At 37.3% G+C, this 22,124-nt stretch overlaps 2 protein-coding genes across 2 annotated transcripts in view; one reads left to right on the forward strand and one right to left on the reverse strand.

Annotated features, from left to right (window-relative positions):
* NRG4 (neuregulin 4) overlaps window positions 1–19,413 on the forward strand; it is a 172,272-nt gene extending 152,859 nt beyond the window's left edge. The window contains exon 7 of the mRNA XM_077128481.1: window positions 16,884–19,413. The gene's annotated coding sequence lies outside the window, so the exon portion shown is untranslated. The remainder of the gene's footprint in view (window positions 1–16,883) is intronic.
* FBXO22 (F-box protein 22) overlaps window positions 19,238–22,124 on the reverse strand; it is a 33,376-nt gene continuing 30,489 nt past the window's right edge. Inside the window, exon 7 of the mRNA XM_077128480.1 lies at window positions 19,238–20,421. Within this exon, the coding sequence (XP_076984595.1) occupies window positions 20,004–20,421 (418 nt within the window). The 3' untranslated portion in view covers window positions 19,238–20,003. The remainder of the gene's footprint in view (window positions 20,422–22,124) is intronic.

The following is a 22,124-nucleotide window of genomic DNA, read 5'->3' on the forward strand; positions in this document are numbered from 1 at the left end:
TTACAAGAGACTCATTTTAGACCCAAAGATACCAACAGGTTGAAAGTGAAACAATGTAAAAAGATATTCCATGCAAGCAGTAACAAAAAAAGCTGGGGTAACTATACTAAAACAGACCAAATAGGCTTTAAATGCAAAACTGTTAGAAGAGACAAAGAAAGACACTATTTATTAATAAAAGGGGCAATTCACCAAAAAGAAATAACAATCAAATATTTATGAACCTAATCAAGGTGCCACAGAGTACATGAGGAAAACACTGACAAAACTGAAGGGAGGAACAGACATTTCTACAATAATAGTGGGAGACGTCTACACACCACTCTCTTCAATAGACAGAACATCTAAATAGAGGACCAATAAGGAAACAGACACCTAATAATATGACAAATGAACTAGATCTAACAGACATATAAAGAGCATTCACCCCAAAACGACAGGATATACATTCCTCTAAAGTGCTCATGGAACATCTTCAGGGTAGACCCTATGCTGGGGCACAAACAGGTCTTAGTAAATTAAAAAGACTGAAATCATACAAAACACTTTCTCCAATCACAATGAAATAAAAGTTGACAATAACAGCCAGAGAACTGGAAATTTCACAAATATATAGAGTGTTCTAGTTTGCTAGCTGCTGGAATGCAATATACCAGAAACAGAATGGCTTTTAAAAAGGGGAATTTAATAAGTTGCTATTTTACAGTTCTAAGGCTGAGAAAATGTCCAATTAAAACAAGTCTGTAGAAATGTCCAACCAAAGGCATCCAGGGACAGATACCTTGGTTCAAGAAGGTCGATAAAGTTCAGAGTTTCTCTCTCAAGTGGAAGGGCACATAGTGAACACAGTCAGAGTTTCTCTCTTATCTGGAAAGGCACATGGTGAACACAGTCAGGGTTCCTCTCTCATCTGGAAGGGCAACATGGCAAACATGGTGTCATCTGCTAGCTGCTTCTCCTGGCTTCCTGTTTCATGAAGGAGGCATTTTCCTTCTTCATCTCCAAAGGACACTGGCTGGTGGACTCTGCTACTCGTGGCTGTGTCGTTCTGCTCTGCTCTCTCTGAATCTCTCATTCTCCAGAATGTTTTCTCTTTCATAGGACTCCAGAAACTAATCAAGACCCACCCGAATGGGTGGAGACATATTATCACCTAATCCAGTTTAACAACACTCTTGACTAAATCACATCTCCAGGGAGAGGATCTAATTACAGTTTCAAACATACAATACTGAATAGGGATTAGAAGAAATGACTGCCTTTACAAAATGGGATTAGGATTAAAACATGGCTTTTCTAGGGTACATACATCATTTCAAACCAGCACACAGAGGTTAAACAACACGCTCTTAAACAACCAGTAGGTCAAACAAGAAACTGCAAGAGAAATCAGTAAATATCTGGAGATGAATGAAAATGAAAACAGGACATATCAAAACATATAGGATGCATGAATGCAGTGCTGAGAAGGAAATGTATAGCTCTAAACACCTACATTACAAAGGAAGAGCTAAAACCAAAGACCTAACCAACCATCTGAAGAAACTAGAGAATGAATAGCAAACAACCCAAAGCAAGCAGAGGAAAGAAATAAAGATTACAGTGGAGATAAATGATATGGAGAAAAAAAAATTGAACCATTTAAAAAGTTGATTCTGTAAGATCAATAAAATCAACAAACCCTTAGCTAGACTGACAAAGAAAAACATAAAAAAGATGCAAATAAATAAAATCAGAAATGAGAGGGAGTCATTACCACAGACCCTGAAGAAATAAAAAAGGTCAAAAGAGGATGCTATGAACAACTGTATGCTAACAAACTAGATAATTCAGATGAAACGGATAATCTCCTAGAAAAAAACGAACAACCTGTACTTACTCGAGAAGAAATAGAAGACTTCAACAAACCAATCATAAGAGATTGAATCAGTCATCAAAAACCTACCAACAAAGAAAAGTCCAGGACCAGATGGCTTTGCAAGCAGATTTTATGAAGCATTCCAAGAAGAATTAATATCAATCCTGCTCAAACTCTTCCAAAAATTGAAGAGGAAACACTAACTCGTTCTATGTAGGCAACATGACACTAACACCAAAGCCTCATGTAGCTGCTACAAGAACAGAAAGCTACAGACCAATCTCACAACGAATATAGATGCAAAAATCCTCAATAAAATACCAGCACACTGAAAGAATTATACACCATGACCAAGTGGATTTTATTCCAGGTATGCAAGGGTGGTTCAACACAAGAATATCAATTGATATAATACACCACATAAACAAATTGAAAGGGGAAAACCACATGATCATCTTAATTGACACTGAAAAGACATTTGACAAAATTCAGCGTCCTTTCTTGATATATAAACACTTTGAAAGGGAGGAATCGAATGATACTTCCTCAACAAGATAAAGGGCATATATAAAAAACCCACAGCTCACACCACACTTGATGCTGAGAGACTGAAAGCTTTCCCTCTAAGATCAGGGACAAAACAAAGGGCTCACTGTCACCACTGCTATTCAGCATTGTGCTAGAAGTTCTAGCTGGAGCAATTAGGCAAGAAACAGAAATTTAAGACATCCAAATCAGAAAGGAAGAAGTGAAACTCACTATTTGCAGATGACATGATCCTATGTTTAAAAAGTCCCATAAACACTATGACAAAGATACTAGAGCTGATAAATGAATTCTACAAAGTGCAGGAAACAGGATCAACATGCAAAAATCAGTAGTGTTTCTATATGGTAATAATGACCTATCTGAAGAGATAATCAAGAAAAAAATTCCATTTACAATAGCAATTAAAGGAATTAAATAGCTAGAAATAAATTTAATCAAGGATGTAGAAGACTTGTACCAGAATACTATAAGACATTTCTAAAAGAAATCAAAGAAAACCTAAATAAATGAAAGACATGCCGTGTTGATGAATTGGAACATTAAAGATGTCAATTCCACCCAAACTGATCTACAGATTCAATGCCATACCAATCAGAATTCCAACAACCCACTTTGTAAAAATGACAGCCATTATCAAATTTATTTGGAAAGGTAAGGGGTCTCAAATAGCCAAAAACCATATAGCAACAAAATAAAAATTAGATAAATGGGACCTCCTCAAATCGACACCACAATGAAATATTTCACAAACAGGAAACTACACATGCTGGATAGGATATGGACAAACAGGAACACTTACTCACTGCTTGTGGGAATATAAAATGGTAAGCCACTGTGGAAGATGGTTTGGCAGTTCCTCAAAAAGCTGAGTATAGAGCTGTCTTACGATCTGGCAATTCTGCGACTCAGAATACCCAAAAGATCTGAAAAAAGGGATGCGAACAGATGTTTATAGAGGCATCATTCAGTTGCTAAAAGATGGAAACAACCCAAGTGTCCATTAACTGATGAATGTATAAAAAAAATGTGGTGGATACATATGAGGGAATACTATTCATCAGTAAGGAGGAATGAGTCCCGAAGCATGTGACAACATGGGTGGACCTTGAGGACATTCTGTTGAGTGATAGAAGTCAGGCTCAAAAGGACAAATACTGTACGACCTCACCAGTATGAACTGATTAGGATTTGTAAACTTGTAGACATGAAATCTAGAATGTAGGTGACCATGAAATAGAATGAGCAACAGAATGGGGGAGGGGTGCTGAAGATGTGCAGAATTTTTAACTAGATTAAACTAAATCATTTGGAAATCGATGATAGCATGTTATTTTAAATATAATTAATAGTGCTGTATTGTGTGTAAATGTGGTTAAAAGGGGAAGTTACGTCGTGTGTCACCAGAAGGAAAGCTAGAGGTTAGTACATGTATAATATGTATAGTACAGTGACTCTTGTGGTGGACGATGACTGTGGGTAACAGTACAAACATAAACAAGTTCTTCCTCGACACTGTTATGTACAACACTACTACAAGGAGTTAATAATAGAGTGGTATACGGGGGAAAAATGTACCCATTGCAAACTATAGATTAGAATTCACATTAATATCTCATTTTTTCATCAACAGTAACAATGTACCACACTAATATTAGGAATCAATAAAGACTCCTAGCCTAAGGGGTACAGAAGGTTTTGAGTTTTCCTTTTTATTTTTGGAGGAATGAAAACATTCTAAAATTGACTGGTGATGAAGGCACAACTATGAGATAATACTGAGAGCCGCTGATTGCATACTTTGGATGGACTGCATGTTGTGTGAAAATATCTCAATAACATTGTATTAAAAAAAAACTTATCTGGCCTCAAGTTTCAGTAGTGCCAAGGCGGAAAAGCCCTGCACTAAATGGTTAACTTTATGAAGGTCAGTTATGTTTTATTCCAGTCTGTCATTCTAGCATCATGACAAGCCCTTACAGAGTATGTATTAAGCATATGGATGCCGATTAAATTTTGGTTATTCAAACTTCCAAAAACAGTGTAAAAATGCTAATACATTGGCCTGAAAATTCTCCTAAATCTCAGCAAGATAATGGAGTAAAATGCCCTAGGCAGACAGCCTCCCTTAAAAACAGCAAAAAAAAAAAAAAGGCAAAATCTGTCAGAATCAACTTTTCTAAAACCCTGGAAAATGACCACTAACAGACAACTCACTGAATACCTACCTCATAAGGAAAAACAAAACTTTTTAAAGTTAAAACAGTAGGAAAGGCACGAAACAAGTATACTTGTCTAGGCGCTGCTCCTGCCTCAGTTCTACAAGGCAGTCTGTGCTGTCCATTGCAGCTTGGTGGCCCAGCACATACAAGTGTGGGTTCCTGGGGCCTGATTACTTGTGCACCTCAACAAAAATACTGGGTCTCTTTGTCTATCAGCCCCAACTGGCTCTTGAAAGACTAACCGAGATCATGCATGAGTCACCTAACCAAACTTACATGAAAGAAGAAGGAGCAGCACAGAAGAGTGAAGCAAAGCAGTGGGGTAGGACAAGACAATTAGGGTGAGAGACTGTCACTGAGACAAAAATCACATTCGAGAGCCCCAGGAGAAGCAGAACAAAGAAACTCCTTTCTTGGATGGGAAATGTTAACACACACTGTGGAATTCTTGAAAGCTACCACACATGCCCAGCGGGTAAGACATCCTCAGAAAGACCTGAGAAGAACCTAACTGTTCACCAAGATATACTGACTTAAGCGTCAGTATGAAGTGGGCTAAGCCTTGAAGAAAAGCCTCAACACAAAACCAATCTACACTAAAACCCCGGGAAAGAGGGAGTGTTCTAGTTTGCTAGCTGCCAGAATGCAATATACCAGAAACAGAACAGCTTTTAAAAGGGGAATTTAATAAGTTGCAAGTCAACAGTTTTTAGGCCATGGAAAGGTCCCAATTAAAGCAAGTCTATAGAAATGTCCAATCTAAGGCATCCAGGGAAAGATACTTTGATTCAAGAAGGCCAAAGAAGTTCAGGGTTTTTCTCTTTCTCAAGTGGAGAGGTGCATGGCAAACACAATCAGGATTTCTCTTTCAGCTGGAAGGGCACATGGTGAACATGGTGTCATCTGCTAGCTTCCTCTCCAGCTCCCCAGGAAGCATTTTTCTTCTTCATCTCCAAAAGTCACAGGCTGGTGGACTCTCTGCTTCATGGCTCTGCAGTGTTCTCTGTCGTAACTTTCTCGTGGCTCTGTCGTTCTTCTCTGCTCTCTCCGAATCTCCTGCTTTCTCCAAAATGTTTCCTCTTTTATAGGATTCCAGTAAACTAATCAAGACCCACCTGGAATGGATGGAGACACAACTCCACCTAATCCAGTTTAACAACCACTCTTGATTGAGTCACATCTCCAGGGAGATGATCTAATTAGTTCCAAACATATAGTACTGAATAAGGATTAGAAGAAATAGCTGCCTTTACAAAATGGGATTAGGATTAAAACATGGCTTTTCTAGGGTAAATACATCCTTTCAAATCGGCATGGGGAGACTGACTTCTAGAGTTAGCATATGAAAACCTTCAAAACCCAGAGTTCCATACTGATTTATAAGATATATAAAAAAACAAGCAATGGCCCATTCAAAAATAAATAAATAAAACAGAGGAAGCCCAAACACTAAACTCTTCCAAAGGAGCAAAGACGTGGGCATAAAACTAAGGGAAAGCAGGAAGACCATATATGACAAAAGAAGAAATTAGAAATTTTAAAAAGAAACCAAACAAATTCTGGGGATAAAAACAAAAAAGAAATTTTAAAATACACTATCTGGGTTCAACAGTGACTTAAATAGGCAAAAGAAATACCAACACATGAGAAGATAAGGTAAATGAAATTATCCAGTCTGAAAAGCAGAAAGAAAAAAGAATGAAAAAAAAGTGAACAAAGCCTAAGGGCCTGGAACAAGGAAGGGGTGGGGGTAAGTAAAGCTGATTTATAAAAGCAAATGGCCCCATACTGCCTATGGCCTCTCGCTTTCCTCACCTCTGTCTTTGTGAAAGTGCCCTCATGTCCTCTCACGTGTTCATTTTTTCCTTATTGAGGAGCCTTCACACACATCCTATACGTGGTGTACAATCAGTGGCTCCCCAAATCATCACATAGTTGTGTAGTCATCACCATCTTACATGTATTCTTAATAAATTTTCCACTGGTTTATCAAAAAAAGAAAAAAAAATCCTAAGGGACTGCAGGACAGATAAAGCATACCATACTTCACCGTATGGAAATCACAGAAAGGGAGAGTATCACCACTAGACATGCCCCGTGAGAAATACTAAAGAGAGTTCTTCAGGTCTAGTGAAAGAACACCAGACAGGAGCTTGGGGCTACTCAGTAAAGATAACTAGATAGGGGAACACAAACGCCAGTGGCATGATGTTCATAGTATGTAAATCTTACTTTGTATTTCACACAAGATCTGTAATACAAATGCATAATAATCACTTCTCTACGTATTTGGGTATGCAAAACATAAAGAAGTAATGTGTGACAAGAATGACGTAAAAAGTGTGGATGGAAGGTATAGGAGGAGACTGCACAGGTATTAGAGTTAAGTTGCTATCAACTCAAACTAGATTGTTATAGATTTGCACTGTTAAACATAAACCTATGGTAACCATAAAAAGAAAAATCTAAAAATATACAGAATAGGAAACGAGAAGATCAAATATTTTACTAGAAAAGATCAATTATACACTCAAAAAGGGCAGCAGTGGAGAAAATGAGAGGCAAAAAAGACATACAAGAAACAAATGGAAAAATGGATAGAGTCCTACCTAATTAGTAATTATTTTGAATGTTAAAGGATTAAACTCTCCAACCAAAAGACAAGATTGGCAGAATAGATTAAAAAAAAGAAAAAAAGATCCAATTATATATTGTTTACAAGAGAATCACTTTAGATGCAAAGTCACAAACAATGAAAGTGAAAGGATGGGGGAAAAATTCCATTCATATAGTAACCAAATATTGTTGAAGATAGATTTTTAGACTAACTCTGTTACAAGAGAAAAAAAGGACACTATATATTAATAAAAGCGTCTATCCACCAAGAGGATATAAGAATTATAACCAGATGCTAGGAAGATGGCGGCTTAGTAAGACGCGCGGATCTTAGTTTCTTCTCCAGGACACCTACTAGGGGAGTAGAAACGATACAGAAAGCGCCCAAAGCCACAACAGAGATAAAAAAGACAGCGTACCCCATCCTGGAACGGCTGGCTGGCTGAGAGAAGCAGCTCGGGTGAGATCGCCGAGGTGCGCGGGCCTTACCGGGCGGGGTGGCAAGCGGCCGGAGTTACTCTCTTCCCCCTTCCCAGGCCGGCTGGGAGAATTGGAGAGGCGGTCCCCTGAAACAAAGGCGGCTGGCGCCCACACCATGCACAGCGCCCGGACCAACTGAGAGAATTGGATCGGAAACCCCCAGGCCGCGGAGAACGGTGACGGGTGGGGGAGGCCCCTTCCAAACCCGTGACTCCCGGGGAACGTGCACTCTCTCGGGCGGGCCGCTGCCGCTGGCGCCCTCCCGCCACGCTTGTTGCCCAGGTCCGACTAGGAAATTCGGACGGGCTCTTTCCCTGGCTGCGGCGACCAGCAACCCTCCCTGCGTTCGGACCCCGGGCCGGCTCAAGTCGCTTCGGCTAGCGAACCCCCAGGACGGCGAGAGTTTTCCAAAGTTTAAGGTCCCACAGCACCTTTTACTGGTGGGACCCGCAGACAAACGTGTGCCACGAGCGCCACCTACTGGGCAGGATAAGAAAAACAGAACCCAGAGATTTCACAGAAAAATCTTCCAAACTTTTGGATCCAATACCCAGGGAAATCTGTCTAAATGCGCAGACGCCAACAGAAGATAACGGATCACGCTCAAATAATTGAAAATATGGCCCAGTCAAAGGAACAAACCAATAGTTCAAATGAGATACAGGAGCTGAGACAACTAATGCTAAATATACGAACAGAAATGGAAAACCTCTTCAAAAACGAAATCGATAAATTGAGGGAGGACATGAAGAAGACATGGGCTGAACATAAAGAAGAAATAGAAAAACTGAAAAAGCAAATCACAGAACTTATGGAAGTGAAGGACAAAGTAGAAAAGATAGAAAAAACAATGGATACCTACAATGATAGATTCAAAGAGACAGAAGATAGAATTAGTGATTTGGAGGATGGAACATCTGAATTCCAAAAAGAAACAGAAACTATCGGGAAAAGAATGGAAAAATTTGAACAGGGTATCAGGGAACTCAAGGACAATATGAACCGCACAAATATACGTGTTGTGGGTGTCCCAGAAGGAGAAGAGAAGGGAAAAGGAGGTGAAAAACTAATGGAAGAAATTTTCACTGAAAATTTCCCAACTCTTATGAAAGACCTAAAATTACAGATCCAAGAAGTGCAGCGCACCCCAAAGAGATTAGACCCAAATAGGCGTTCTCCAAGACACTTACTAGTTAGAATGTCAGAGGTCAAAGAGAAAGAGAGGATCTTGAAAGCAGCAAGAGAAAAACAATCCATCACATACAAGGGAAACCCAATAAGACTATGTGTAGATTTCTCAGCAGAAACCATGGAGGCTAGAAGACAGTGGGATGATATATTTAAATTACTAAAAGAGAAAAACTGCCAACCAAGACTCCTATATCCAGCAAAATTGTCCTTCAAAAATGAGGGAGAAATTAAAACATTCTCAGACAAAAAGTCACTGAGAGAATTTGTGACCAAGAGACCAGCTCTGCAAGAAATACTAAAGGGAGTACTAGAGTCAGAACCAAAAAGACAGAAGAGAGAGGTATGGAGAAGAGTGTAGAAAGAAGGAAAGTCAGATATGATATATATATAATACAAAAGGCAAAATGCTAGAGGAAAATATTATCCAAACAGTAATAACACTAAATGTTAATGGACTGAATTTCCCAATCAAAAGACATAGATTGGCAGAATGGATTAAAAAACAGGATCCTTCTATATGCTGTCTACAGGAAACACATCTTAGACCCAAAGACAAACATAGGTTGAAAGTGAAAGGTTGGGAAAAGATATTTCATGCAAATAACAACCAGAAAATAGCAGGAGTGGCTATACTAATATCCAACAAGTTAGACTTCAAATGTAAAACAGTTAAAAGAGACAAAGAAGGACACTATATACTAATAAAAGGAACAATTAAACAAGAAGACATAACAATCATAAATATTTATGCACCGAACCAGAATGCCCCAAAATACGTGAGGAATACACTGCAAACACTGAAAAGGGAAATAGACACAAATACCATAATAGTTGGAGACTTCAATTCCCCACTCTCATCAATGGACAGAACATCTAGACAGAGGATCAATAAAGAAATAGAGAATCTGAATATTACTATAAATGAGCTAGACTTAACAGACATTTATAGGACATTACATCCCACAACAGCAGGATACACCTTTTTCTCAAGTGCTCATGGATCATTCTCAAAGATAGACCATATGCTGGGTCACAAAGCAAGTCTTAACAAATTTAAAAAGATTGAAATCATACACAACACTTTCTCGGATCATAAAGGAATGAAGTTGGAAATCAATAATAGGCAGAATGCCAGAAAATTCACAAATACCTGGAGGCTCAACAACACACTCTTAAACAACAAGTGGGTCAAAGAAGAAATTGCAAGAGAAATTAGTAAATACCTCGAGGCAAATGAAAATGAAAACACAACATATCAAAACTTATGGGATGCAGCAAAGGCAGTGCTAAGAGGGAAATTTATTGCCCTAAATGCCTATATCAGAAAAGAAGAAAAGGCAAAAATGCAGGAATTAACTGTTCAATTGGAAGAACTGGAGAAAGAACAGCAAACTAATCCCAAAGCAAGCAAAAGGAAAGAAATAACAAAGATCAGAGCAGAAATAAATGAAATTGAAAATATGAAAACAGTAGAGAAAATCAATAAGACCAGAAGTTGGTTCTATGAGAAAATCAATAAGATTGATGGGCCCCTATCAAGATTGACAAAAAGAAGAAGAGAGAGGATGCAAATAAATAAGATCAGAAATGGAAGAGGAGACATAACTACTGACCTCACAGAAATAAAGGAGGTAATAACAGGATACTATGAACAACTTTACGCTAATAAATACAACAATTTAGAGGAAATGGACGGGTTCCTGGAAAGACATGAACAACTAACTTTGACTCAAGAAGACATAGATGACCTCAACAAACCAATCACAAGTAAAGAAATTGAATTAGTCATTCAAAAGCTTCCTAAAAAGAAAAGTCCAGGACCAGATGGCTTCACATGTGAATTCTACCAAACGTTCCAGAAAGAATTAGTACCAATTCTCTTCAAACTCTTCAAAAAAATCGAAGTGGAGGGAAAACTACCTAATTCATTCTATGAAGCCAACATCACCCTCATACCAAAACCAGGCAAAGATATTACAAAAAAAGAAAACTACAGACCAATCTCTCTAATGAATACAGATGCAAAAATCCTCAATAAAATTCTAGCAAATCGTATCCAACAACACATTAAAAGAATTATACATCATGACCAAGTAGGATTCATCCCAGGTATGCAAGGATGGTTCAACATAAGAAAATCAATTAATGTAATACACCATATCAACAAATCAAAGCAGAAAAATCACATGATCATCTCAATTGATGCAGAGAAGGCATTTGACAAGATTCAACATCCTTTCCTGTTGAAAACACTTCAAAAGATAGGAATACAAGGGAACTTCCTTAAAATGATAGAGGGAATATATGAAAAACCCACAGCTAATATCATCCTCAATGGGGAAAAATTGAAAACTTTCCCCCTAAGATCAGGAACAAGACAAGGATGTCCACTATCACCACTATTATTCAACATTGTGTTGGAGGTTCTAGCCAGAGCAATTAGACAAGAAAAAGAAATACAAGGCATCAAAATTGGAAAGGAAGAAGTAAAACTATCACTGTTTGCAGACGATATGATACTATACGTCGAAAACCCAGAAAAATCCACAACAAAACTACTAGAGCTAATAAATGAGTACAGCAAAGTAGCAGGTTACAAGATCAACATTCAAAAATCTGTAGCATTTCTATACACTAGTAATGAACAAGCTGAGGGGGAAATCAAGAAACGAATCCCATTTACAATTGCAACTAAAAGAATAAAATACCTAGGAATAAATTTAACTAACGAGACAAAAAACCTATATAAAGACAACTACAAAAAACTGCTAAAAGAAATCACAGAAGACCTAAATAGATGGAAGGGCATACCGTGTTCATGGATTGGAAGACTAAATATAGTTAAGATGTCAATCCTACCTAAATTGATTTACAGGTTCAATGCAATACCAATCAAAATCCCAACAACTTATTTTTCAGAAATAGAAAAACCAATAAGCAAATTTATCTGGAAGGGCAGGGTGCCCCGAATTGCTGAAAACATCTTGAGGAAAAAAAACGAAGCTGGAGGTCTCGCGCTGCCTGACTTTAAGGCATATTATGAAGCCACAGTGGTCAAAACAGCATGGTATTGGCATAAAGATAGATATATCGACCAATGGAATCGAATAGAGTGCTCAGATATAGACCCTCTCATCTATGGACATTTGATCTTTGATAAGGCAGTCAAGCCAACTCACCTGGGACAGAGCAGTCTCTTCAATAAATGGTGCCTAGAGAACTGGATATCCATATGCAAAAGAATGAAAGAAGACCCATCTCTCACACCCTATACAAAAGTTAACTCAAAATGGATCAAAGATCTAAACATTAGGTCTAAGACCATAAAACAGTTAGAGGAAAATGTTGGGAGATATCTTATGGATCTTACAACTGGAGGCGGTTTTATGGACCTTAAACCTAAAGCAAGAGCACTGAAGAAGGAAATAAATAAATGGGAACTCCTCAAAATTAAACACTTTTGTGCATCAAAGAACTTCATCAAGAAAGTAGAAAGACAGCCTTCACAATGGGAGACAATATTTGGAAATGATATATCAGATAAAGGTCTAGTATCCAGAATTTATAAAGAGATTGTTCAACTCAACAACAAAAAGACAGCCAACCCAATTACAAAATGGGAAAAAGACTTGAACAGACACCTCTCAGAAGAGGAAATACGGATGGCCAAGAGGCACATGAAGAGATGCTCAACGTCCCTGGCCATTAGAGAAATGCAAATCAAAACCACAATGAGATATCATCTCACACCCACCAGAATGGCCATTATCAACAAAACAGAAAATGACAAGTGCTGGAGAGGATGCGGAGAAAGAGGCACACTTATCCACTGTTGGTGGGAATGTCAAAGGGTGCAACCACTGTGGAAGGCAGTTTGGCGGTTCCTCAAAAAGCTGAATATAGAACTGCCATACGACCCAGCAATACCATTGCTAGGTATCTACTCAAAGGACTTAAGGGCAAAGACACAAACGGACATTTGCACACCAATGTTTATAGCAGCATTATTTACAATTGCAAAGAGATGGAAACAGCCAAAATCTCCATCAACAGAAGAGTGGCTAAACAAACTGTGGTATATACATACGATGGAATATTATGCAGCTTTAAGACAAGATAAACTTATGAACCATGTAATAACATGGATGGACCTAGAGAATATTATGCTGAGTGAATCCAGCCAAAAACTAAAGGACAAATACTGTATGGTCCCACTGATGTGAACGGACATTCGAGAATAAACTTGAAATATGTCATTGGTAACAGAGTTCAGCAGGAGTTAGAAACAGGGTAAGACAATGGGTAATTGAAGCTGAAGGGATACAGACTGTCCAACAGGACTAGATACAAAAACTCAAAAATGGACAGCACAATAATACCTAATTGTAAAGTAATCATGTTAAAACACTGAATGAAGCTGCATCTGAGCTATAGGTTTTTGTTTTGTTTTGTTTTGTTTTGTTTTGATTTTACTATTATTACTTTTATTTTTCTCTCTATATTAACATTCTATATCTTTTTCGGTTATGTTGCTAGTTCTTCTAAACCAATGCAAATGTACTAAGAAATGATGATCATGCATCTATGTGATGATGTTAAGAATTAATGATTGCATATGTAGAATGGTATGATCTGTAAATGTTGGGTTAATTTCTTTTTTTCCGTTAATTAAAAAAAAAAAAAAAGAGAAGGGATAATTGGAGCTGAAGGGATACAGACTGTACAACGGGACTGGATATAAAAACTCAGAAATGGACAGCACAATACTACCCAATTGTAATGCAATTATGTTAAAACACTGAATGAAGCTGCATGTGAGGTATAGGTTTTTTGTTTTTGTTTTTTTTTGTTTTTTTTTCTTTCTATTATTGTTTTAATTCTTATTCTGTTGTCTTTTTATTTCTTTTTCTAAATCGATGCAAATGTACTAAGAAATGATGAATATGCAACTATGTGATGTTATTAAGAATTACTGATTGTACATGTAGATTGGAATGATTTCTAATTGTTTTGTTAATTCTTTTTTTAATTAATAAAAAAGGAAAAAAAAAAGAATTATAACCATATATACAAGAAAAAGAGGCAAGAAAATAAAGCACATACAGATTGTAAAAAAGAAAAACTAACTCTATTTGCAGATAACATAATCCTTCATATAGAAAATGCCAAAGAATCTACAAGAAACTTACCAAAGCTAGTAAGTTAAGCAAAGATACAGGCTACAAGATTAGCACACAAAAACAAGTTGTGTTTCTACACGCTATCAAAGAACAAGGGAAATGGCAGTTTAAAAAAGTCCATTCACAATAGTATTTAAAAGAAAAAAATGTCTGGGGATAAATTTAATCAAAGAGATGAAGGAACTGTACACTGAAAACTACCAAACATTGCTGAAAGAAATTAAAGACCTAAATACTTACACTATCATTAAGATGCCAATACTACCCAAAGAAATCTACAGATTCAACACTACCCCCAACAAAAATTTCAGCAGCCTTTTTTTTGCAGAAAAGGAAAAACTGATCCTCAAATTCATATGGAATCACAAGAAGCCCCAAATAGCCAAGTCAATACTGAAAAAGAAAACAAAGTTGGAATTCTCACACTTCCCAATTTCAAAACTGTACTACAAAGCCACAGTAATCAAAACATCTGGCACGAAGACAGACATATAAATCACTGGGAAAGAATTGTGAGTTCAGAAATAAATCCACACACATTTATCACAATTTCTTTTTTTTTTTGCATGGGTAGGCAACAAACCTGGGTCTCCTAGCATGGCAGGTGAGAACTCTGCCTGCTGAGCCACCGTGGCCTGCCCTATCACAAAATGTTTTTGACAATGGTCCCAAGTCCACTTAATAGGGAAAGAAAAGGCTTCTCAACAAATGATACTGGGAAAACTGGACATCTGCATGCAAAAGAATGAAGTTGGACTAAAATGGATCAAGGACCTAACCATAAGAGCTAAAGCCATAAAATTCTTGGAAGTATATATAGGAGGAAGCTTCAACAACATGGATTTGGCAGTGATGTCTTAGATAAGGCACCAAAGCATGAGAAACAAAGGGAAAAAATAGATAAAATGGACTTCATCAAAATTGAAAACTTTTGTACATCAAGGGAACATTATCAACAAAGTGAAAAGACAACCTACAGAATGGGAAAGAGTATTTGGAAACCACATACCTAGTAGGGGGTTAATACTCAGGATATATAAAGCACTCTTATAATTCAACAATAAAAAGACAAACCACTTAATTTAAAAATGAAAAAGGACTTGAATAGATGTCCTCCAAAGATATACATGGATAGATGCTCAACATCATTGTTATCAGAGAAATGCAACACATGAGCCACAATGAGAACCACTTTATACTAACTCAGACGGCCTCTGGTAAGAAAAAAAATAAAAACAGAAAATAAGGGTTGTTGAAGCTGTGGAGAAATTGGAAACCTTGTACATTGTTGATGGGATTGTAAAATGAGTGTAAACTACTGTGGAATAAGTTTGGCGGTTTCTCAGAAAGTTGAATAGAGAATTATCATTTAATCTGGCAATTCCCCTTCCTAGTATATACCCCAAAGAACTATGACCAGAAAGAAATGAAAGCACGACTCCAGCAGATACTTGTACACCCATGTTCATAGCAGCATTATTCACAATGGCCGATAGGCGGAAGCAACCTGTCATGGCCAGGTTCATGTGTCAACTCGGCCAAGTGGTGGTACCTGTTTGTCTGGTTGGGCAAGTGCTGGCTTGTCTGTTGCGATGAGGACATTTCATAGAATTAAATCATGATCACATCAGCTGCATCCACAGCTGATTCCATTTGTAATCAGCCAAGGGGAGTGTCTTCTACAATGAGTGATGCTTAATCTAATCACTGGAAGCCTTTTAAGGAGGATTCAGAAGAGACAGGCTCTTCTTGTTTCGGCTGGCAAGCCTCTCTGTGGAGTTCATCCAGACCCTCCATTGGAATCGTCGGCTTCACAGCCTGCCCTGCGGATTTTGGACTCTGTGTTCCGCGGTCACGTGAGACACTTGTATAAATTTTATATTTGTGAGTGTTCCCTGTTGATTCTGTTTCTCCAGAGAATCCTAACTAATACACAACCCAAGTGTCCATCAACAAATAAATGGATAAACAAAATGTGGCATATACAGACAACGGAATATTATTCAGCCACAAAAGGAATAAAGTTCTGATGCACTCTACAACATGGGTGAACCTAGAAGACATCATGCTGGATGAAATCAGCCAGACACAAAAGACAAATATTGTATGAGCTCAGTTACATGAAATAACCAGAATAAACAAATTCATAGAGACAGAAATCAGATTATGGTTTACCAGGGGCCAGAGGGTAAAGGGAATGGACAGTTACTGCTTAATGGATGCAGAGTTACTGTTCGAGGTGATGAAACATAAGGCTGGATAATGGATACTGATGATGTTAGCACAATAATTGTGTATGTAATAACACCACATTGTACATGTGAAAGGAGTTAAAATGGGGTATATGCTTTATATAAGATACTATAATAAAAAGCTAAAAACAAAATTCTCTTTAACCTTAGCATTTGCATTGATAATTTAAGTTAATGAATACATACATTTTCTTTCAATTACTATGAAATTACTCATCTTGCCTTTTATACAAAGTTTATGAAAATGTTCCATGTACTATTAATACCAAAACATTCTAAGTGAAGTTTATTGGCTTTTGCCAATTTTTCCACTTCACAGTAGTAGAAAACCTGCCTCAGTTGTGGAATAAAGTAGAAGTGAAATATATAAAGCAAAAGTAATATGTTCTGCAAATATTTGACCATTCTTCCTTATATTAAATTACCAATATTTAATTAGCTTTCTAGTAACACATTGTTTAGATGGTATAGGTGCTATTTTGTTCCGTCAACAAGGATGCTATTACTAATGCTTCCTATGTTTTCTTTATTATTTTAGGATTTTTTTAAAGCAAACTCAGATCATTTCTACACTTGAAAATCAAGTCCTTGTCTTAAATCATCATCTGTAATCTCACAATTTCCATGAAGAGGATCTGGAGTCTTTTGTTTCCATTAAAATTGAATTCATGTTGGTGCTAACCTGTGCCAGACTTCTCTGGGCACAAAATGGCAAAAGTATATTTATTTTTTCTTGAAAGTTTCTGCAGATTACATAGAAAATTCTCATTTTTGTAAAAAATTATTTCTTGTAATTCATTGCATGTTCATCTTGTTAGATTTGCAATATAAACCAATGGCATATCTGGCCTCCCCTACTAGGTTAAGAAGTTTGTAAATTTGCCAGCAATCCAGGTGTAAGTGAGACTGAGAGGACTATAGTACTAAAGTAGCCTACTTCAGTAGCATGAGTAGTGGTGATTATTAACAATTATATCATTGTGCAGGGTGTTATCTACTTCTAGGTCTTAATTTCAAGACCTTCCCTCCGCTTCCTTAGACTGCTACGTGGCTTTAGAGGCTGCATTCTAACTTGGATAAAAGAGAATGGAAATAGATCCTTCCAAAGCAAACTGCAGTGCAGAAATGCTTTTTGCTTTGAAAGCATATAGAGGAACTCTGTATTTTTAAATGTCTTAGTTAAGTAAACCATTCTATCATCTCATCATCACTTGAGATAAGGCAGTTCACTATGTGAAGACACTAAGTGTAGACTCTGCAATACTACTCTTTTTGTACTCACCTAAATTTTTCACGTGATCATTTTTCCAGTTTCACAAGTGACAATACTTGCCATTTCTAGGAATTTATACTCTTACATGCAATATAGCATATTTTCAGGTGAAAGAACACCCAATTACTCCTTTAATGTTCACAGTTACAATTTTAATAAATCAAGAATACAATTTTAACTTTGGTTTAAACAGGATTCCCCTTCCACATACCCTCCAAGTGTCAGAGGGGAGAGGATGCCTTTTTGTTCTCATCAGTGTGACTGTACCTTCTGTTGGCTCAACCCCTCCCCTTTCTACGCTACTTTAAGGCCACACTCATTGTAGCCACACCAATCTGTTGTTCACAGCAGGGTCCAAAGACTCAGCTATAAGAAAAAGGAACCCAGTAACAACTTCAAATCTTGTATGGAATGATGCTGCAGGGCACTCTTCTTTGAGAAGTAAAAAAAACATTTTATATGAGTTATTAATTTGGCTAAATACAATCAATTCAATCCTCAAGGCTCTGCTCGTTTTGTTCAGGTTCTCAGCTTTTAAAATTCATTTTCCTCCACTATTCAACCAACTCTGGTTGACAGAAGGGATAAGAAATTTTACAAAATATTTTCCCATATGCTCCACACAAGCATATCAAATGATGAGTACTGAGATACTATCTACTTGATAATGGGTACCAATGTTAAATAACAGAAATATTAATAGCTACACATAAATATTCATAGATTAAAAGTTCTATTACTTTTTTGGACTTTACTCAGGAACTAACATTTAGAATAACCGTGAAATAAAGTATCCCTTTAAGTATTCTTATTACATTCATAAACAGCAAGGGGAAAAAAAAACACCTTTGGAGGTAAAAATTGGGAGAAAATAGATAACAAGGGAAAAGCAGGAATAATAATACATTACTACACTTGAATTTACTTACCTTGCAAGTTATCTATTATTGTGTTGGAACAAAACACTGACCATTTCAAAAGTGCCACACACCAGTTCTATCAGGCTGTATTCGGTAGAATATGCTATCACAGTAATACTCTATAACAGAGACCTGAAAAACAACAGTGGCTTAAACCAGACTGATGTTATTTTCTGTCCTGTAACAGCTGGGACATAGGCAGTCCAGGGCGTTAGGGTGGCGCTTTTCCACAAAGGTGCACACCATTTGCTTTTTCTCTCCACGATGGGGTGTTCCCTCTTCTGCACAGTCCCAAGTGTCTCACTACCAGGTCCCCATTCCAGTAACAGATGGGGAAAGAGACAGAAGATGGGTACAACCCCGGCGAGGACACACACCATTTCCCCTCACATTCCAGTGGCCAGAACGGTCTTCCCCACCACCAGGGAGACTGGGAAGTGGCCTTTGTTCTGAGAGGCAATGGCCCAGCTGAAAATCAAGAGTTCTACCATTATGTGGAAAGGAAAGCAATGCATACTAGGGGAAGGGCACTGTAGCTCATTCACATATTTGCATAATTAGAAATTCAAATTGAATTCAACTGGGAATATGCCAGGACCAACTAGAGGATAAAAATACTTAGTATTCTGGGTTTTATAAAAGATTGGTTTACTTTCTTCATTCACCCACCAAAAGAATGAAATATAAACACTATCTGAATGAGTTCCCAAGGTGTCTTTTATTGGCATAAAACCAAAATCAGGTGACATAATTCTCTGGTCTGTCAATCAGCTATACAGAAGGGAAAGGAAAAAAAAAAAAAAAAACTCCACCTAAAAGTTCTTTCCTGGTGAAAAAAGAAAATTTTTACTTTTAAAGTAATAAAATCCTGATTAGTATAGGCAGTTTCTATGACTGAGCAACTTCCGAGTACTAAAACAAAAATAGTTCGTTAGCTTTTATCAGATAGGTAAAAAGTCAGTAATAATATTACTTCTGAAAAAACTGGTAAAATTAGAAAGCAGAGAAAAATTTCTCAAACCGTCTGTGTATTTTCTCCTTTATTAAGGGAGAAAAAAGCCCTCATGATTCTGCTACGAGCTCACCTAACAACGCAAGGAGGTAGTAGTAGAATGTCTGAAATCTCGACGCGTTGAGTGTCCTCTCCATCGTCCTAGGCAGGGAGACTGCTACAGTCACGTGACGAGCAGCTACAGAGTTTAACAGCAATTTAACCATAACTGGCTTGCTTGTGTCTGATACAAAAGCCCTCAACTCTTGGTCAGCATTTTGTGACGTACGAAACTGTCCACCTACTTTATTAAAAACTACCCCAATATGATCATTACAGCATTAATTAAAGCTACAAAACAGATATATCTGAAGCTATTTTGTTTGAAATACATATATTACCCCAGGTTCCCATTATCTGGAAAAAAGCAGAGCCCAAAAGTTATAAGTTGCAAAAGTCAACTTTTAAGTGGCCTTATTTAGATGCCCCAAGATGAATGAGGGCCATTATTGTTGTATAGCTGTGAAACAGATCTTCATCCTTTACCTCATTACATTTCCTCAATATAAAGTTCCCAGTGACTATCCGATCACATCCAATTTCTCCATTTCCAAAGAAGCCAAATAAAGGAACACTAGGAAAGAACTTTCTAAATGCGTCGGCCTCCACATTGCCCTTGGCCCTGTAATACTGAAAGCCCCTGCCCACACACGCGAACATGAAGCCAACGGTGTTCTGCTCCGGAATGCTGGCAGCTTTGAGGCGCTGCATGGCGGCCTCCGCGGTCTTCTCGTCACTGACCTCCTCATTGAGCAGCACGGTGGCACTCTGGATTCGGTGTCCGCTAAATGACAGTCCAACCACACCAGTGGCATCAATATCCAAAGAATTTCTGAAAAAATCAGAAATGTGGCAATATATCATGAAAGAAAAATTTAAAAATTTTTAGCAAAATTAAAATTTTTAAGTGTTTAAAAAAAGAGAAAAAGAAAAGAAAAATCCTCCTTCTTCACTGATTAGCGGTGGCTAACTTAAGCAGCCTGCAATTGTCTGAGGCTTACTTACCCTCTCAGAAAAGGGGAATAAAAGTAAGAGCTAAAAAAAATTAAACTATTGAAAGTAATACATTAAAAAATATATAGAGGGCAGGTCTATGGAGAAGTAAGAACTATTTTTTAGGTCAGAAATATAAAGGGGCAAAATGCATCTCCACAAAGATTTCTGAAACTCATTCCCCGGTTATCAGAAGGATACAGAATATTCTTACTTTTCTGACCTCCTTAAAACTAAGCACCTTACAATTTTATTCACACACTCACTCCGAGATAGGTATTAAATGAAGATTTTTTGTATTATTTGCATCTTTGATATATTTTTTCCCCTACCTGAGCTGTTAAATTCTGAAAGAGGTGTATTAAAAATATCATCATGGAGGATAATTTTATAACAACCCATAACTCCAGAATTTTAGATTTATATTGTTTGGTCCATAAAGAAATTTTACTACATCATTCTTCATCTTATTTATTGCTCTGAGCCTAGAAGTCAACTTAATTTGATGGTAAAATTCATGTTTTCTTCTTGTTTGAATTTGCCTAGTATGTTTTTTAATGTATATTTTTATCCTAACAAAAGAAAATATAAAACAATGTTGAAAAAAGCTATAACGCATAATGTAGCGAACACCTACTGGAGAAAAAGACAAGTAGGTAGCTTACATTTTTATCATGTATACTGTGCCAGTTTGAAAGTGTTGTGTATTCCAGAACAGCCATGTTCTTTAATCCTCATTCAGTATTGCCTGGTGGGATCTTTCTGACTAAGCTGTTTCCATGGAGATGTGACCCACTGAGGTGTAGGTGGGATCTGTTCACTAGGTTTCCATGGAGCTGTGTCTCACCCATCCAAAGTGGGGCTGCTCACTGGAGTCCTTCAAGAGGGAACCGTTTTGAGAAAAGCTTAAGGTATTTTTCTCTGGATGCCTAAGTTTGGACATTTTTACAGTCATAAAACTGTAAACTTACAACTTAATAAATTCTCTTTTTAAAAGCCATTCCATTTCTGGTAAACATTATATTTTGGCAGCTTTAGGAAACCAAAATGTATACCAACACTTGAGTCTATGAAATGAGGACAGTATTTACTAGATTAGCAAAAAACTAGATTCAAAAGGTTAAATGACTAAGATGATAAAGCTAGCTAGTGGAAAACCAGTTTCGGAGAAATGAATTCATCTTCTGAGGTCCTCTGCTGCCCTTTTAGCTTCACCATACTTCCCCTTTGGTACACAATTTTGCCTATCTTCTTAGGGGGAAATGAGGAGTAACCAGACACCAGTAAAATGCAGTGCTGATTTACTCAGTGGTTTGTCTTCCACATTAATGCATACTAAAATCCATGTGTCATGCAAGGAGTAATGATTCTGGAGGATACATATCCCACATGAGGTATAAAAATGAGATGATATACAAATAGCCACACTAACAGGCTAGCACCCTAGCTGTTACAGCTCTAAGTGAGATTTTGGCATTTCAAAGGTAAATTGTACACAAATCACGATTCCCCTTAATCTGTATACAATTTAAAGGTAAAAGC

This window comes from Tamandua tetradactyla, chromosome 14 (genome assembly GCF_023851605.1).
Source record: "Tamandua tetradactyla isolate mTamTet1 chromosome 14, mTamTet1.pri, whole genome shotgun sequence".
Lineage (NCBI taxonomy): Eukaryota > Metazoa > Chordata > Mammalia > Pilosa > Myrmecophagidae > Tamandua > Tamandua tetradactyla.